This window comes from Haemorhous mexicanus, chromosome 24 (genome assembly GCF_027477595.1).
Source record: "Haemorhous mexicanus isolate bHaeMex1 chromosome 24, bHaeMex1.pri, whole genome shotgun sequence".
Lineage (NCBI taxonomy): Eukaryota > Metazoa > Chordata > Aves > Passeriformes > Fringillidae > Haemorhous > Haemorhous mexicanus.
Window position 1 is genome coordinate 610,257 of NC_082364.1, and position 19,270 is coordinate 629,526.

Below are 19,270 nucleotides of genomic sequence, written 5' to 3' on the forward strand. Positions count from 1 at the left end.
CTGCATATATTGCACCTCCTCCGCTTCCTTCCCCCTTCCCCCTTCCCTTTCAAAATGGAAAACAAGTCCATGAGTGGAAGCAGTATGGATTTCTCCTTCATGGACTTGTTTGGTTTTTCTAGTGCAGTGAACTGACCTTTTATAAGTTTGTACTTGTGCCTGAAATTTGTTTGATTAAAACATGTTCTTGTCATCTCCTGGGGAGGGTTTTGGCTTTTCCTTTGTCCATTGCTGTTGAATTTCCTCTGCTTAGGGCCCATGGCCACCTCAGGGGCAGAGGAGCGAAGGGTCCCTGTGGTTCAGCACTGACTCCCTGCCCTGAGCCTAAGCAGAGGGAGCAAAACACTTAATTTCTGCACCCAAGGACTCATTTTAAAGAAATCTTCACCTTTTGCAGTGACTTTTCATCTGTAGGAGGACTGGCCCCTCCAGCATTTGAAAAACAGCAATTAGTTTCTGAAAATCACAAGTCTGACTTTAAAAATGATGCCCTTCAAGGTGTACTTTGATTATAATTTTATTTGCTCTCCAGTTTGAGTTTTTATGTGCAAGATGGGTCATGTTGTTAACATTTCTTCCACAAGATGATTTAATAATTGTACTGAAAACTGCGAATATTTCATCACTGTTTGACTCCATGACTGGAGCTTTGAAAATATGAAGTGCTGAGAGACTTGCAGTGAAATGGTGAGAAATTCTAACATTGTTTTAATATGCTTATAATTCAAGGTCATGGCCAGTCCCAAGGACATTTGTACAGGTCTTGTAAGTCCTGGGGGTTGGTCTGGCAGTAAAAATATTTCCCCATTTCTCCTCAGCTCCTTGAAAACCAGCAGCAGGACATTTTTTCTGCGCGAATATTCTTAGATGTGCACCCACTTCTTGTTTACTGTGGAGGGGATTTCAAGTACAGCTTCACACAGATTTGTAAGGTTCTGTGGCAGCATCTCCTGCTCTCTGTAGGGCCTTATAAATATTTGCAGAGGACCAGCAGGTAACTTCATCTTCCCTTCTGCCTGGGTCGAAAGGGAGGTTCAGGTTCTGGAAGAGGCACTGGGATTACGTTCCCTGCCTTGTGGAGTTATTCTGTGCCTCCCACAGGGAAATGACAGCAACTTGGATCTGTACCTTTTGATTATTTTTATGTATCCTGTTGAAATAACTGAAATACCACCTTGGCTTTGGAGTGTGTAACATGTTTCACGAACTCCACAGTGACACTGGGAGAGAAGGTGCTGCTCTGCCTGATGCAGACTTTGTAAATGAGATTTTGGATCTGATTACAGCTAACAAGGAATAGACATTGGATATGGCATTGGAAACAGACACCACTGATATGTGAAACCCTTGCTGCTGCACATGCAGGATGTTTAATTAGTACCCGGCCCTTCTCTGAATCAGGATGTGCCTCTGCTTAGGGAACATTTTTGACAAATCCCCAGTGGCTCATAAAAGAACAGAAGATGAGGGTTTTGGCCCATTCTCTCTTGTGCAGACACAGAAGTTTCCTTGGTGCTTACCAAACACAAAGCAAAGGCTGGGTGCACAGGAAAAGGAGGGCTCATGGGAAATAACCTCAGACTGCTGCTTCCTGGTAGAAGGGAGTTGTGCAATTGTGGATGAAATGGATGCTGTGGTGTTGGATGGACTTTGGAGGTGTTGCCTGCTGAGCTCTCTGTGCTCCAGCCCCTTTGGCTGCCAAGTCATGTGTGGGAAGCTCTGGCCAGAGTGTTGAGATTCCTGCAGTAGCTGGGGCTTTTAAGGTGTTTTATCATCATCCATCAGGTTCTGAAAGTGCTGATCAGCAGTCACCTGTGCAGCTCAGGGAACAAACAGGACATACTGGTTTGGGAAGAAGCTTTTCTGTGTTCAGCACTATTAAAGAGGGGGAATATTGAAACAGAAACTTCAGATCCGTCTGGATACTGTTGTTTGCCCACTCTCGATTTTACCTTTACATGTGTATTTCTTAAAAATTGGGATACAGGCTTCTTTGGAGAAATAAAGTATTTATAAGACTACTGATGCCTTTTCTCTCAAATATCCTTTCCTAAATATTCTCCCTTTCCCAGCTATCCTAAAACACTCCCCTAAGTCAGTAAATCAGAGAAGCAGTACCCACTGATGTTTGACACTTTTTGTGCCAACAGAGCAGGAAGGAAAAACAAGGACGCCAAGGGATACCTTTTGCCACTGTCATGAGCCTCAGAACTTCATAAAAATAATTCTATTGGCTACTTAAGTGTGCTTACAGAAGTGAATTGACCCTGACTGGCTCTCTGTGCTGTAATGAATGTGTGGCACCATATCAGGTGAAAACGGCCATCAGATCTCAGAAAGGGGCTGGTTCCCTGTTTTCTGAGCCATTCCTGCTGTTGCTTTGTGTGCAAAGGGTTGGTGCTGGCTGTTTGTGGAAGCTGGGAAAGTGGGAGATGTTGGCACGGTGTGAGTGTGGGTCTAACAGGAAGCTTCACGTGCAGACACATTTTGTGTGGCAGCAGATCTATTCTAGCTGTGCACTGGATCTGCTTGCAAGGGAAAATAAAATCATGTTATTTTAGAGAACATATTTAATTACTGCTGCATTTACAATAAAACAAGTGTGTTGAAAGCTTTTAATTTTATAATGGGAATACAAAAGGATATCAATCTCCATTCAGGAACAGAAAGGTTTGTCTTTTTCATTAACCATGCTCTCTCCTGTGGGTTTTCCATGACATAATGGGAAGTATTGGGTCTGGGTTATGTTGCCTGTTCAGATACTGCTTGAAAAATAAAGCGGAGCAAGCTTGAAGAGATCATTTAGATAGCTTAGAGATTCTTAAATTGAAGATCCTGGAGTGCCAGGAGAAAGGGGAATGGCTTCCCACTGCCAGAGGGCAGTGTTGAATGGGATATTGGGGGAAAATTCTTCTCTGTGACGGTGGGCAGGCCCTGGCACAGGGTGCCCAGGAAAGCTGTGGCTGCCCCTGGGTCCCTGGGAGTGTCCAAGGCCAGGGGCTGGAGCAGCCTGGAATAGTGGAAGGTGTCCCTGTCTGTGGCAGGAGTTGGCACTGGATGGTCTTTTAAACTCCCTCCCAATCCAACCTGTTTTGTGTCTCCATGGTTTATGAATGTTTGTCTAAATAAGGAAAAAATATTTTAAAAAACCCACCCCTGATTTCTGCACAAAGTTTGCAGAGAGCATTTCAAGTGAGCTCATTTGTCTTTGGGAATGAAAAACCTCAGAAGAGTGAAGGAGCTGTGGCTTGGGCTGTCGCATGGAATACAGTCTCACTCTGTGAGCTGCCTGGGAGCAGAGAGGGAGACACTGATCACCGAGTCTCATCCCTGTGGGAAGCCACCAGCCCTGCCTGGGGAGAGCAGGGAGAGGAGCCTGGCACGGGAATGAACCTCGCTGTGGTCCCCTCACCCGAGGGGCCTCCTGCATCAGTCAGGTTTCTAATGCCCACATCATGGCCAGGGGGAATCCCAGTCCTCTTTGGCAGGGAGATTGAGGGATCAGGCTCATTTTTGTTGCACTGGACTTTTCCCTGCCCTGATGACAAGAACTATCTTTTCTGAGCATTCTGACAGCACAGGGGTAATGTGGGAGCAAGGAGCAGGTGCTTTTCCAGGATGATTCCTTGCCTGTTCCATGGCTCTGGAAGCCACATCCTCACCAGGAGTGTTTGGAAGTTCTGCTGTCAAGCTGCCCTATTCACTGAGGCTGCATTATATCTTGTAATTTTACTCCTTTGTTCACTATATTTTTACCCATTCTCTCACAGCCTTCTCTTTTTGCTGAGTTACTCATTATGCACTAAAAAGTCTCTGTTGCAGGTGTCAGTTCTAAAATGATCCTGGTTACTGAGAGAGGGGGTAAGAGGCTGGCAGAGCACTGTTTAGTGCCCTGTCCCTGGGCACTGAGATTAATGTGTGCTGCTTTCAGCAAGATCTCATTGCTTTGGGAAGGGCAGTAGCCCAGTCACTTCATTATCCTGCTGCTCTGCACAAGTGCCAGTGGAATAGAAATGCTTTCATTTTCCAGACGACCCTTTGGGTGCTTGAGACAAATGCTTTCAAAAGCTGCTCCACACTTTCTTTTTTTTGTTCTTTTTTTTTTTTTTTCCTTGTCAAAGTGACAAAGCTGTAAATCCCTTCATCACTTGCTATAGTACATCACACCTGCAACCTTGTTGAATGCCTTCAAAATAATGGACAGTGTGCTTTCACTGGTAGATACTTAACCAAATCATTTGTCTATTTATTTGTTTTCCCGAGAGGGTATTTTATTACTGACAGCATGAGTCAGGACAATTGAAGGTTGCAGTGAAATATTGCAGCCTCTACTGTGATGCAACTGGAATGAAGTGTTACCTTTGTCATACTGAAAATAAACAATTCATGTACCTTATGCTTCCTTAGCCCTTTCCAACTGCTCTTTCCCAAAAAGCACAGCATTTTGGGAGCTCCTGGGAAAGGGAATCTTGTTCCTCAGCATTTGTGTGCAAACAGGTTGTCAGCATGGGTTAAAAAACTGTCCATGGTCATGTTTTATGGAGAGAAGGTTTTTATGGAGGACAGACAGCAGCTGGCACTCTTGGGTTTTATTCCAGACTCCACTGACTAAGGCAATGCTGACTCTTCTTGTGCATTATTTACACCATTTTTAAAGAAGGAGTAACAAAAATAGCTGTTTTACAGGAACATTTCGACTTAATTGTGAAGAGCTGCATGGCTCAAGTAGAAAAATTACTTCAGGAAAAATTTTTATTTTATTCCTGTTGGTCTTTTGAAAGAGGGTTGAAAGGTGGGTTGTATTTTCAGCAGGATTGTCCTTCTTCATCCCAATCTCTCAAATCCCCTGAGCTGTGCTTGAGGGACTGGGAGGGCTGGATGTTGACACAGGTGTCAGGAGGATGTTGCAGATGTTGGGATTGTCCTCACCCTGGCTTCCTGTTTTTAACTGTAACTGGTTGTGATACACTAGGCCAGGGTCCCCCTTGATCTCTCACTGCCAGCTCTTCTAACACACGTAATTCTGTGTGCCAGTCATGAAGCCCCAGCTTCCCTTGCCTTGAGGGGGTTAATTTTTTCAGTAGTTTTCACAGCTTGTGTTGGCTATCAGGGGTGTGGTGGCAAAGGAGAAGTTTAGAGTGTCTGTTCCTAGTACTGTTACCTTTCAGCTGCCCTTTTCTTCCCTCCCCTCTGATTTTATAGTTCCTGCTCCAGCCAGCACAATTATACAGTTATTCTGCTGCACAGAGGAGCTGTTGGCATCCTCTCTTCTTTTATTACCCTGGTGCAGAAGCAGAGTGGTGGCAGAGATGCAGAATTGACACCAGTGGAACCAGGCCAGGTGAGATTCAAAAGGCAGATATAAGACACAGTGCTTTTCAAGGGATTGGGTTGCCAGGAAGGAGTGATGGAAAGGAGTTGCCGTTACCCGATCCACCTCCTTTCTCCTCCTGCCTTGCAGAGCACATGCGCATCTGCTCAAATGTCACTGAATGTCACCTGGCTCAGGCCAGGCAGATGCCCAGTGCCTTGAGGTCTCTCTGGGCTCCAGACTGAAGGGACAGCAATGCTGCTGTGGTAATTTGTGAGGGTGGAGGATTAAATATTCTTGAAAAGCTATTTGCATAAAGGTTTCCAAAGGAGAGTGTGAGTGAGAATATGTTCAAACTGAGCAGTGAAATCTGCACAGCTTGTCTTTCTCATCCATCTGGTTGGAGCACGTTATCTCTATTTTACAGATTACATTTAATCTTCCCATTCCAGAAGGATCTGTTGAGCCTCAACAGTCATGGCAGAGCCCTCCTGAAAAGTTACACAGGAGAAGCAGGAGGTGGGATTTCATGCTCAGGAGGACAACTGAGGAGGTGCAGGGATGCTCTGTCACCTTCCCGGGCCTGGCAGGGCAGCAGGCTCACTCTCCTGCTTTGCCATACTCCTGCTCCTTTCCCTGGCTTCCCCAGGCTGGCATTCTGTCTGCTCTGTGTTTTCCTGGCTCCTGGCCAGGCTGTAGCTTCCTCTCATGTGGCTCACCAAGAAAATCACCTTTGCAGTGAGCATGGCAGGTGCTGGGAGGCAGCAGGGGTTAAAGTCAGGCTTTCCTGCTCCTCTGCCTCCTCAGGTGTGCTGGGAGGGGATCAGAATGGAGGAGCAGCAGAGACAGCTCTGTACACACAGGCAGAATTCCAGCCTGGGAGCTCTGCTTCTGTCTCTTCATTACTTTACTTTGTTTTGGTACCTGTCCTTACTGAAGAGACTTGCCTATCAGCTGCTGATTTTTTTTTTTTTCTTCCTGCTGAGTCATTTCACAGCTCACCAGTCCTTTGTGAGCTTTGCTTTCTGGAATCCTGACTCGGTTGTCACGTCCCTTTCTGCACCCCTCCTGCATCCAGTGTGCCAGCACTCCATGCAAGCACTCCTGCAGTGCTGCTCCCATGGTACCCTCTGTGATCAGGGTGAGTGAGGTCTTGTTTGTTTGTCCTGTTCTCAGGGACCTGTTATTCCTGTGATATTCACATTTTGAAATTGTTCATTTTCCTTGCACAGAGGCAGCTGGTGGATGCAGACTCGTTCTCCTGGAGTTGAGGGGACAGGACACTTTGTTTTGCTTTTGATTTTCCATGCACTGCACTGCTGGCATCTGCTTAGGCAATTCAACACCTTTCATATTTTTCATCCCCTGTAATGTATTAGAGAAGGCCTCTGTTCTTTGAGTATCTTTTCAGTCTTGACTATGAATATATAGTTCACTGTTTCCCCCTTTCCTTATCCCTCCTTCCTTTTGCCTTTAAAATTGGGTTGGTATTTCAGAGACTTTCTTGTCTGCCCTGATATAAAATTAAAGAGGTTTCATAAATTTTGAAGTAGTGCAATTAAAATTTTTTGTTTTAAAAGGTTGCATTCCCACCCCCCCACCCCCCACCCCCTCCAGTTTTAAAATCTCCTTGTTCTCAGTCACAGGTTGTTTCTGTAATTCCTTTTTTTTTTTGTTGTTCATAGTTTGCTTTTAAAATTAAAACACAAATATGACCTCTATTTTTTTTCCCAGAAGTGTTTGTGTTTCAGATGCTTCCCCCCCAATTAATTAGAAATAACAACAACCAACAAAACTATTTCTTTTTCCTGATCTCTGGTATTTCCAGGGGATTAGGGTGATGTTGCATGATGAGGCACTGAACACCCCTCCATGCCCAGGGTCTCAGCTCCAGCATTGGCAAAGCAAAGAAAAATGTCCAGACTCTCAGTTAGGAGGAGGAGACACAGGCTGAGAGCAGGGAAGGATCCTGGGTCTGGTTTAGCAGCTGGATGTAGTGAGTGGCATCTTGCCTGTGCCAGAGGGCTGGAATTACATGGTCCTGAGGGTTCCCCCCAGCCCAGACCTTCTGGGATTCTTTGATGTGCAAAAGCCCCTCTGGGGCTCATGGGGCAGGAGGTGGCCCAGGTCAGAAGGAGGTCTCTGGCATGATGATGTCCCTCATGACCTCTCTGTGCAGCCACAGCCGTACAGGTGACCCAAAGTGCTGCTGTGGCTGCACCAGGTGTCCCCACCCTGGAGCTCTGATCTGCCCTCAGCAGCTCCTGGGGGCCTGGCAGCTCTTCTGGCCCAGCACAATGCCAGCCCTGTGTGGAATGGGTTCACTTTTCCTCCAGGGCAGTGTCTGTGGAGGTGGGCGAGTCCCTCTGCTGGGCATCAGGTGGAGATGGGAGCTGCTCCCTGCAGGAACACCGTCAGGGCTGTCCGTGGAGCTTGCTGGAGGTGCTGGCTCTGAGCTCTTTGGGGACACTGCTCTCTGCAGCCCAGAGTTTCCCTGCTCAGTGATCCTGCTCAGTCTTTCTGTGTGTAGCGTGTTGCTTTCTCTTCTCATTTTTTCCTCTTTGGAAGGGGTTCATAAAGTAATGAGTGAGGAGGAGATGTTGCATAAACTCTTCATGCTCAGAGGCACATGTTGGGAAAGAGCAGAGCTCCACTCCTGAGCCTTCTCTGAGAGAGCCTTCTCGTGTTCCTCGCAGAGTGCCCTGATTGCTTGCTGGGAGCTGGGCTGGCTCTTGTCTCTTCTCCATCAGGATACAGCGTTTCGTGGCAAGGAGTGAGAGAGAGCGGGGTGTAATCCCCTGCACAGGAGGCTATTGTTCTCCCTGAGCCTCGATTCTTCTTCCTCCAGGCCCTGATAAGGTATTTGATTATTTCTTATGTGATGGACTGGAAAATTGAAGTTATTTCCTACTTTAGGGCCAGTCATCCTCTGAAACACTGGTCAACTTATATGAGCTGTCAGTTACTTTGGTGTTTGGAAAATGGATGATATAAAGCATAAAGCGATACTCTCTTTACACACCTCTTGCCTGCTTTGATGTAGACAATCCTTGCACTGATGGTTTATGATCTCCTGGCACATCCAAGTACAGCTTTTAGCATAACTGGTGTCACTGTTTTTTATCAGAAGTCCATATAATACAGGTTACACCTGGTGTTTCAGTCTTGTGCTCCTCTGAGCAGCTTTAGAGTTCAGGTTTGGGTTTATGATGTACCATCTCTCAATCTCCCCTCCAAAAAGAAAAGCACTTCTAAATTAGAGTGAAGGCTTGGCTAATTGTTCTTTCTGTATTCATCTGTGAGGCAGCAGGAAACCAAGCAGCAGGAGAGAGCAGCTGTGTGTGCCAGCTTGGCTGCCTTTGTCACACACTGCCTGTGGCTGTTGAGGGGAAAAGGGACAGTAGTGGCTGCAGCTGGACCCTTGAGAGCCAGGCAAGGGAGAGTGAGGGGTTCTTTCCTGGTCATTGGAAGTTTTATTATTCACTGAAAGTGCTAATTAACAATTGTAAATTATTCCAAAAACCAAAGTAAATGTGTTCCTGGTTGTTAAAGACTTCATAAGTACTGGGTGTATTGTCACTGAAGGGAAATGTGCTCTGTGACACTGCAAGAGGGCTTGTCCGCTGTGCCCCTGAAGGTCTGCAGCCCTCAGGCACTGCTTCTCCTTGTCCCCTCTGTGTCTTCTGCACCCCTCCCACTTCCATCTTCCCATTCCCTGCATCAGAAACGCCCGTGCAGGGGAAGTGGCAGGGCAGGTCTGTCCCAGTGCTCTGGTAGCCCAGGGACTCTTGAATCGTTTGGATTCACGGCTGTGCTATCGAGAATTAATTACAGTGTGGCTTTGCACATTCCCTGCCCGTGTGACTCTCACCTGCTTAAATCTGTCCCTGATGATGACTTGCTGAGTTGGAGGCCTCCATTTAATTCCATTTAGCTGGTCAGGAACTATCCAATAGGAACAGTAATAGTGAAATATATAAGTAGTGATTTCTAGATGGAGAAAGGACTGAGCAGCCTCCTGTTTGCTTTTGATACCACTGAAGTGCAGTGATAATAGGAGGGTAGGTGGAGGGCTGTTGTAAATATGATGCAAGGGCCACCCATCATTTAAGACTATTTATTTAAGTCAGAGTAACTGAGCTACTCTTTATTTACTTGCTTATGCTTATCTTTTTATTATTTGTTCAGCTATTCAGGTTCTGGTGTCCCAGAGTTCATTTCCGTTCATTTCCTTGTAAGAATTCACTAGCGAGTCTGCTTGGGTGGGTTTTTTCCCCTGGTTTTAACCACAGAGTGCCCCAAAACCACATACACAGGCAGTTTGGAAGTATTGGATGGATAGAAGGTGTGGGATGGATAGAAAGTATAGCTCGGGGTTGGTGTCAGGCTCCATGTAAATATTTTAGTGGGAGGAGGGTTTCCCTGCTCAGCAGCTGTCCAACTGGGCAAGGCCTGAACATTGTTTCGTGTTATGAACAGTTGTCATTTAGCAGCACACGGGGCTTATTGTAACTTAGGAGGTGATTGCTGAAAACATCATTTTCCAGGATGTGCTTCTGTGAGGGAAGAGTAAATTTGCTATGGCTTTGCATTGGCACTGAACTACAAACAAACTCCAGATGAGCCCAGATACGTGTCCTGGATTAGGTTTAGGTGATTCTGTACAATTTGGGGTCTCCTTTGATATGTGCAGCATTTGCATCAGCTGGGAGCAGGTGGGGGTTTGTTCCTGCTTTGTGTGATGGAGAGGTCTGAAGAGTCTAGGCAGGGGCAGAACAGCACTTGCTGGGCATTGAGAAGGGCTGGCTGGGAGAGAGCTTGGTCTTACACAGACAAACAAAAAGAGGAGATTGCAGAGGAACAGCTTCTGACTGAGAGCTTGGTGAGAGGTCCCTGTTGGTGTCACTTGTGGGAGGACAGACAGTGAGGCTGGGCCTTGCTGAGGGGTTTAGATCATTCCCACCACATCAGTGGGAGTGGGAAAGGCCCCAAGGCTGGACTTCCCACTGCCCCAGGGGGAACCTTTGCTGACATGCCCAAGTCCAGACTCCTTGGCAGAACAGGAGGGTGGGAGCAGCATCTTTTCCCATCTCCCTTCTGTGTTCCAACTTTAGAGCTGCTTGTAGCAGTTTATTAATGGTAAATAAGAGGTTCATGCCCTTTTCCCTAGAGGTATTTTTTTTATTACTTTTATGCTTGTTCCGTAGTCAAACAAAAGAAATCCTAGCCAGGCCTCAGAGATTCTGATTGTTCAGTGATTTCATAATTATTTTTCTTATCCTGGGCAAAGTGATGAGAGAAACCTATTCCAGAGGAATTTTTTTATTGATTGTCACTGTGTTCTTCTGAAAGAAAATGCCGAGCACCTATGAAAATAACATCTTTTATGTGTTGCCAAATAAAAGAGCAGGTTTGTTCAGTAATACATATGCAAAAGCATGAGGATTCTGTGATTATTTTTATAAAGCTTTTTAATAACTAAGAACATGTCTCTGAGCTTGCAAAAGCTGAATATTCCAAAAAGTTGTTCTTTTCATGAAGTGCTTAAAGAAATACCAGTTATGCAAAGCCTGAATGCAGATTCTTACAGCCAGGTTGCACAAAGCCCTTAGTTCCATGTTCCAGTCCCTTCCAGAGCATGGAGGGCATCTCTCTGTACTCACTTATGTACTTGGAGATGGATGGTACTGAGCTGAGGCATAAAACACAACCAGGTGAGACAAGAGGCTACCAAAACCATGGTGAAAGAGTAGGATGAATGAAGGTGAATCTATTGCTTTTTGCTGCTTTCAGATTTAGAGATTTACTGAAGATGGTTTGGGGTTGATTTTACTGTGTACCTACAGAACTGTGCCTGGAGGAAAGGAAACAATCAGGAGGTTTGCTTATATTAAGTGTTGGCTTCTCTTCCATTCTCCTTCCCTTCCTTGATGGATGGGAGAAATGTTTAGTTGTTTGGTACCTTGGAACCTACCCAGTGGTGCCAGGGTCCTGCTGGGACAATCTTGTGGCTGTGTGAGAGCATAGGCAGTGCCCTCAAGCTCTGGAATCACAAAATCCTGGACTGGTTTGGGTGGGAAGGGAGCTCAAAGTCCATCTCATCCCACCCCTGCCATTTGCAGGGACACATTCCACTGTCCCAGGGTGCTCCAAGCCCTCTCCAGCCTGGCCTTGGAGACTGCCAGGGATCCAGGGGCAGCCACAGCTGCTCTGGGCACCCTGTGCCAGTGTAAACCTCAAAGAAAAGAACTACTTCCAAATATCTGATCTAAATTTATCCTTTTTCAGTTTAAAGCCATGTTCCCCCCTGGGCTTGGGGGCTTTGCTTCGGCAGTGAGGGTTAGGAGGGGTTGGGAGATGCTCAGTGTTGGGGACACCAAGAAGTCAACTGGGAATAAAAGTCTGATTCCCAAGATGAGAGAGGCTGCCTGTGGTACCTGGAGATGCCTTTTTTACCTAAAAGGGGAACTGCCCTGCCCAGACTTGCCCTTTTGCCCACAGGTTTTAAATTCCAGGTAATCTGGTCTTGTTAGTGCAACTTTTCTTTGAGGGCTCTCAAAATGTGGTTTAAATGGTCTTGCAAATGAATAAACAAGATGTCTATTTGGAAGTCTGAAACCACAGTAAAGCCCTTGAGCAAAGATAATTGTCTAACTATATTGGAGCTTATATTTAAGCATGTCCAGAGAGCTGGAGCAGGGCAGGAAACCAATATGTTAATTAATCCCTGCAGTGCCACTAGCCTTGTCTGCCTCCCTCTGCAGAGGAACATGCACAGTGGAAGGGTTGTCGTGTCCACTCTGGCATTTTAAAAATTATTCAAGTAATAGTGCTGATTGCAAAAAAAAAAAAAATCTTTATTTAAAACTTCCTATATTTAATTTTTTAAAAGTTTTTCTAACTTCATATATTCTTCATCTAAGAAGAGAAGTTAATGCAAAAGAAAAAAACAAAAAAAACAAAAAAAAAACCACCACACCAAAACCCCCACATTTCTTTTCCTTCTTTAGGCAAAAATATTTCAGGCCAGCTGAGAATCTCATTTAACAGGTAGAGATACACATCAAATGGGAAGTGATTATTTTCTTAAAAAAAAATAACCTTTGTAGGAATAGAAACCCCAAAACTACAAGTTTGTGTGAGGTGGTTTGTGGTGACCAATTGCCTTCAGTAGCTGAATGACAATAATTGGTATTGGGGATCCCACGAGCCCTTCCACACCACCCTATTGCATTGGTGATCTCAGGCTCCCTGGGCATAGGTATGCCACGAATTTGGAATTTGAACATTGGGAAAAACAGAACATTTGGTATTTAAAATATTTTAAAACTACCTTTGTAGCTCTAACTAATGTGGTTAATTTTTGAAAGCTGTCACAACCAGTAAAATGGGATTTCATTGTTACAGTGCTGATCCTGCCCAGACCGTTATTTCCATGGTTTAGTTTCCCAGCCTCCTTTATTTGGGCACATGGATAGATCTTCCAGGGAAGCCTACATTCCATGAGAAGGGCACATGAACTAAAGAGCTGCACAGCAGAGTGAGCTTGTTTTAATTTTTTGACTCCTGCCCCCACAGTTGCAGTTCTGAAGCCCTCGCATATCCACATCCCCCAGGCTGAAACCCACTGAGCTCAGCTCAGAACCAGGCAATAAATAAATGCATCATGAGTAGCCCTGGAGCACCCAGAGTGCAGAGAAATCCAGTTTGCTCTGTGCTGATAATTGAATGACATTTCATTCCAGTGATTTTTAGATATCCTCTTATTGTAATATACTGTTACACTCTGATTTTCCTTGTGCAGTGCCTTCCCAACTAATTGGATTTTGGCTCTCCTATGATGAACTTCCATCAAAAGTAGCAATTACAGCTTTCAACGTTGTCCAATCAAGAACAGCAACCCTTTAGTTGTGCCAGGTTCTCACTCTGTGGCCAAGGGTTGAACATAATCCATTTAGCATTATTTATCAGGTGGGCTTGGAGCTGCCCTTGCCAGGCTTTTCCACCTGTGTGTTGTGTGATCCTAGAGTCAGGCTTCAGAAATCTTGTTTTATATAATTCAGATGGACATAATGTAATCAGGGAGGTGTTGACGAAGCTGATTTGAAACATGTGAAATTAAATTCCCATCAGGTCAGCACTGTCAGCCTGCAGTTCCCATCTCTTCTTTCATTTTCCCTGGGGCTCATCTGAGAGCAGAGCTATCTCTGCTTTCCGTATTGTGATTATTTTCTTCCTTTCCACTGCATTAGTTTTAATTTCATGGACAAAGAGTTTACTTGGAAAATTGGGCTGAGAGGGCTATCTGCATTTGGTGTTTTCCCTGTCTCGCTAATGTAATTTCCTAATTTTTGTGTGTGTTTGTGGTAGAGGTCTGAGGTCAGAAGTGAAGATATATCAGGGTTTCTCACATGATTCCACCTTCTTGCCCAGGTGTTTATAAACTTTGGGTCAAATCTCAGTTCTTGTTTAATAATTTTTCTTCCTTTCCTGGTGGCAATGGGCCGCTTGTGAGATGTGAAAAGTTGACTTAATTCTGTTGTCATATATTGTAGGGTGACACCCACAGCACTTTACATCTCGATTGATTTATTTTAAACTTTCTGAAGCAGAGTTTTCAAGGTATTTCTCAGTTGATTCACTGCTGGATTGTGTTTCCAAACTGTGATTGAGAGTATTGGGATTAAAACTCTACTTGTTACATTCGAAGAACAGGGATGCTCCACCCAGGCTGGGTTGAGTTATTTTTGCCTTTTGTGCAAATTATTTGAACAAAACAAATATGAGATTTTATCAGATAGTGTTTAAAGCTCCTTGGTTTTCAGTCTTGGTTGGTGTCAGCACAGGCCTTAATTAAATTGTAGCCTTTGAGGTAAAATTTATATCTTGGGAAGCATCACTTTCTGTATAGCTCTAAATCCTCTTGAATTGCTGGTTCTGTAGGGCAGAGCTGTGCTTTTCTGTCGAGGGAGCAATCTCCAGGCACAGCAACAGTGTGATAGAAGTAATAAATAAACTAATAAATCAGTTCTCATCGGCTCCCACCTCTCAGCTGGAGGTCAGGAAGAAAAGTCACTGGTGGGAGGAGCAGCCAGGAAAAGTTGTGGTTCCTGATGTCCCCAAGGAGAACAACTCCAAATCGTATTTGGCATTTAATCTAAGGAATCCATTGCCTGTCCAGCTGGGATGGGGCAGGCAGAGAATTGACTCTATGACAGGAGCCTGGCAGGGCTCTGCCACCATCAGCACCTGGGGAAGGAATTTGTCACCATCCTGTGTCCTGCCGTCAGCTGGGGTGACACGTGGCACCAAGGCCATGACAATTGTGTTTCACCTCTGCTGTTGCACTGGGGATGTGCCAAAGAACCTGAGTAATGGGAACAGACACTCTTGTAGGGGTCCCACAATGTTTTAAGAGTTCTGGTTTTGTTTAACTTGAGGAGCTCTTTCCACAAACCCCCTTTTTGTGATTCTTCCTCTCTTAAGCAAACAGAAATGTGAAAATATGTTGGATTTGTGGATGTGGGACTCCCTCAAAGCCATAGAGGAGGTTCTCATCTAGTGAAAGGTGTATTTAAAATTTACAGTACTATAAACAAGCAGTAACCGTAGAGTGTAGGGACATCAAGCTGAATATTCATCTGTTTAATACAAGGTTTACATTTACTTGAGATAAAGTTTACTTAATACAAATCACCATACAGATCTCCTGTAGGTGTTTCCTGGCCTGTGACACAACTCAGTGTGAGCAGGCAGGACTTGATGCTTGGATAAGGTGCCAGAGGGTTTTAATTCCTGATATAGCTCAGAAATACCATCAATGAGGGGAGCAGCTAACTGGATTTGAGAAGGAGATGAGATGTATTCTGGATAGAGTTGTGTCATGTACAAATATATAAGTTCTAACTAAATTAATCAACTTGACCTACCAGAGAACTTCAAAGGGTGGGTGTGAAAGTGAGCAGGGCCTTTTGTGAAATGTCCTATAAACATTTCTTCCAGTACATTTGGTTCTCAATTTACAATGAAGAAGGGTTCATTCATCTGCAGGGGAATTGCTTAATGGGCTCTCTACACCAGAACTTTTATTAATACAACAATGTCACGTTTCATTGCAAGGGCAGAGCTGCTGAGAAGTTGAGGAAGTGGCATTTTAAATAAAACTCTATTTCTATTCTAATGGCCAGGATTAAATTTTGTAGTGACTTCTCGCTCCTTTACATCTGCCCCAAATATATTTACCCAAACGGGGCTGTTATAGAGCAGCTCTTTAGTTGGTTTGGCCTTTAGTGTTTACAAGATCCATGTGTCAGTGTTTTGTGTAAGTGCTCCTGGGATTTGAGGTATTTTCCTCTCATGTGGAAAAGCATCTATGGCAAAAAAAAAAAAAAAAAAAATTGTCTTGACATGTGTAGTGAATCACACATATGTATGTTGTGCAATTTATTTATTATATAAATTAAAATAATGTCAAATATACATAATGCACATGCATATAAAAATGTGTGAATGTGGTTATACCTTGAGATAATATTCCAGGCTTGTCTTGGGGTGAGGCCAGAGTTTTCCCTCTGCCTGCTGCTAGGAAAGCTCCTTCCCCAGCGTTGCTCTGAGGTTTTACATGCCCAGAGGAAACACTGTAAAAAGGAGAGTGTGTTCAGAAGCTGCTTTTCTTCCTACTGTCCTCCCTTTCGCCCCCTACTCCCCTCCCTGTTTCATTGCTGCAAGTTCACAGAGTTATTTTCCTTCATCCAGGCCACTGATGGGCATAAAAAACCCACCAAACTTAATCCATAAAGGACTAATATTACCTGCAGCATCTTTAGCCTTCCTTGCTCTCTGTCTCAGATGGCATGGAATTAAATAGTGACTATTAAAAATTAATAAGGGTGCACAGATGGTTATCAAGTGCTGATAATTGTGTCAGAGAGAAAATCTTCAGTATAATTTCCAGTATTTCTGTGATGATGTGACCAAGTTTGAATTTCCCTCAGCAGTAGAAATCTGGCAAATGCTCAAAGAATTGACTGTTTTAAAGGCTCAGTTTTGCATGTGGAGCTTTTCCAATTTGCAGTAAAAGTCCAGAACGCCTTCACAGGGTGAGTAGTGGAACTGCATTTTGGGATCTCAGTGGGAAGGGTTTGTGAAGAGTTTATCATGGAAGTTTTGTAGACAGAGATTAAAGAAATGATGTGAGGAGATTGGGGTGTGGTAAAAAGAGCTGAGTGCTGTGACTTCCATGTTGATCCAGTGTGAGGGTACAGACTCTGAACAGGAGTCCGATTCCCAGGATTATTTAAAGTAAGACATACCATCCTTTGCACTCAGTCTCACCACTGCAGCCAACATATTTCAGAGGAGAAATCTGGCAGGATCTGCCAGAAGCCTGAGAAGCTGTGTAGTGAATCCATTTGTACTCCCAAGTGCTGATAAAGATGTAAATGCAGTCCCATTATTTTCAAGTCTTTAAATGAGGAAGCACTTTGATTGCTTTAACTGCTGGAGAAGGTGGGTCTTGATCTCATCATCCTTTCTTCCATTCCATCACCTCAGGGAATTAGACTGACCTTGCTGTGGGATAGTTTGTTTAGAATCTTTTTATTCAGGTGCAACGTAGTCAAACCCCAACATGTAGAAATCTTCAGGAAAACTGTATTGAGTCTTTTTCAAAATCATGTCATTGATTTAAAAAGTTGAGGTTTTGTGGTGGTTTTTTTTGTTGGTTTATTTTGGTTTTTTGTTTATGTCTTGTTTCTGAGTTGCACAACTTGGTTTCCTCTGTTTTATGGTAAGTGGGAAACCTCTCCTGTGGTGGAGCTGGGGCTGTGAGGCCAGGTCTCCTCCTCTTGATATGCAGAGGAAAATTGAAGCAGCAAATTTTTAGTCTTTCAACCCCCAAATTCTTTTAAACATCTATTGCAAAGGTGAGGGTCTCCTTTCTGAGCTGACATTGCACCTCTGTATTCTAAATCGTGGCATTTTCCTGCAGATTTTTTTCTCTCTCTGCAGCTTTCCCCAGGCAGGTGCATTTCTTCCCTCCTGAGGACAGTAGGTGATGTTGGGGGTGGGAATGACACACAGACCCCACAGTGAGCAGCATTTCCCTGGGGCATTGTGACTTTGGGTTTTTGAGGTTCATTTTCTCTGGGATGTGTTTTTTATTGGAGCAGAAATATGATCACAAAGCTGGGGATGAAATTATATGGGCTGTAATTCCTAACCCAACCGTGCCATTAACTGCAGTGTTAATTACTTCTTCCTTAACCCTCTTGGAGAGAACAAAGCAGAGTTAAATGATTTGGCCCAGTGTCAAGCAGCATGTTGGGGTTTCAGAACTTCACATCTTGGATCTGAAGCAAAGGAGTTTTATTAACTGGCTTTCACCTGGCGTGTTTCAGTCAAGTGGTGCATAAATCAGCAGGGTTAGAAACCAGCCCTTCTTGTCCATGCCTTTCACTGCTGATTATCAAAATGCTTATCCTAAACACATAAGTGGTGATCTGTTAAGGGAATAAAGGCCTGCGTGAATATCATGTTTAATGAAACTGGAATGGGTGATACCAGACTTTGAACAGGCCTTTGGTACTCCAAGTCTATGCCATAATGTCTGAAAAGGTGCATTTACACCAACAGAAAGTGAAAAAAAATAGGTATCTCCAGACTGCTGTCATGTGGAGGGGCTGAGGTGCTTTTATGAATTCTTACTCCATTTTCATTTTGAGCCTCTGATCTCTGTGCAGGCTTGGAATAACCTTCACAAGGTATTTGGAAGATGGCTCCTTATCTGAAGGAAAGTTATGCCTGGTCACATCAGGCTGATTTGAGGTGCTCACTCTTCAGGTGGAATCAGGAAGGGATGAGAGCTGATGGATCAGGCCTTGGGATGCGGAGTCAGACTAAGATTTGGAAGCTGTTATCACCATTTCAGGCAAAACCTCCTGAAAGGAGGAGGAATCAAATGTGTGTATTTCTCCTTACAAATGTGTGTTTCTCTTGTTGTTTGCCTGGGCAATAGGAGCCATTTTTCTGAAGTGAAAATCACTCCTCTGCATTTTTCTGTGTTGTGAGACTTGCAAATTGTGCAGTGATTAAACAAAATTATCTACTGATTGGTTGGGAAGTGCAGATTTCTCTCCACCAAATTTACACTCTTGTCCTGCTTGTATAATGAAGAAGTGGGAGAAACTCAGGAGTCTGAGGGATTTCTGGATGTGTAAAATAATTTTATGTTGTCGCATAACTGAGCACTGTATCAGACTGGGTGTGAGATTACCTTGGAATTGTCAGTGAATATCCAACTTCTGTCCTTTGCAGAATGATGAAGTCCTCTGTCCACGCAGAAGAAGATGACTTTGTGCCAGAGCTGCAGAGGAGCATCCACCCCAGGGAGAGGCCGGACTGGGAGGAGACGCTTAGCGCCATGGTAAACAAACAGCGGGCTACATCTTCTCTTCCCATCATTTCCCATTCTGAACACTCTGCTCCTCTAGTTCATTTCTACTCCCTAAGTTTCAGCTTTTTAAATGGATTGCACAATACTTTGAACAAGGCCAAAATGCTTCCCTTCCTCTGGCAGTTTGTCAAGGGGAGGGAAGGAGCTTTCACAACGCTTCTGCCCTATTAATACGTGCCCCAAAGCAGGTCTTGTAACCTATTAAAAGGTCCATAATGTCACAACAATTTTCAGTCTGCATTAACCTCTTTTTCAGCAAGACTTCTGAGCATGAAGGCAACTTCTTGTAAAAACATGCTCTTTGAAGCATGCAGCATTGTGGAGGAATGAGATTTTAGCAAAAGGCTGGCTAAGTCTACATAAATAAAACCTCAGCCTGAGAGCAAACCTGCCATCAGAGGGACCAGAGCTGCAGAAAAGAACACACAAAGGTGCTCTTTTCATCTCAGAGAAGGCACTCAGGTGGGCAGTGGGCCACACACCACTGGATTACCTTAATATACAGG

The 19,270-nt window shown here is 44.3% G+C and overlaps 1 protein-coding gene across 6 annotated transcripts in view; it reads left to right on the plus strand.

The window, feature by feature from the left end:
• The window catches only part of ARHGAP32 (Rho GTPase activating protein 32), a 237,706-nt gene that overhangs the window by 70,920 nt on the left and 147,516 nt on the right, over window positions 1-19,270 (plus strand). For 4 of the 6 annotated variants that reach the window (XM_059867416.1, XM_059867415.1, XM_059867413.1 and 1 more), the window contains one exon: window positions 18,626-18,734. In XM_059867416.1, the coding sequence (XP_059723399.1) occupies window positions 18,627-18,734 (108 nt within the window). In that variant the 5' untranslated portion in view covers window position 18,626. Of the gene's footprint in view, window positions 1-6,315; window positions 6,453-8,046; window positions 8,171-18,625; window positions 18,735-19,270 lie in introns of those variants that run through there. The other 2 variants (XM_059867417.1, XM_059867418.1) reach the window with 2 other exon arrangements.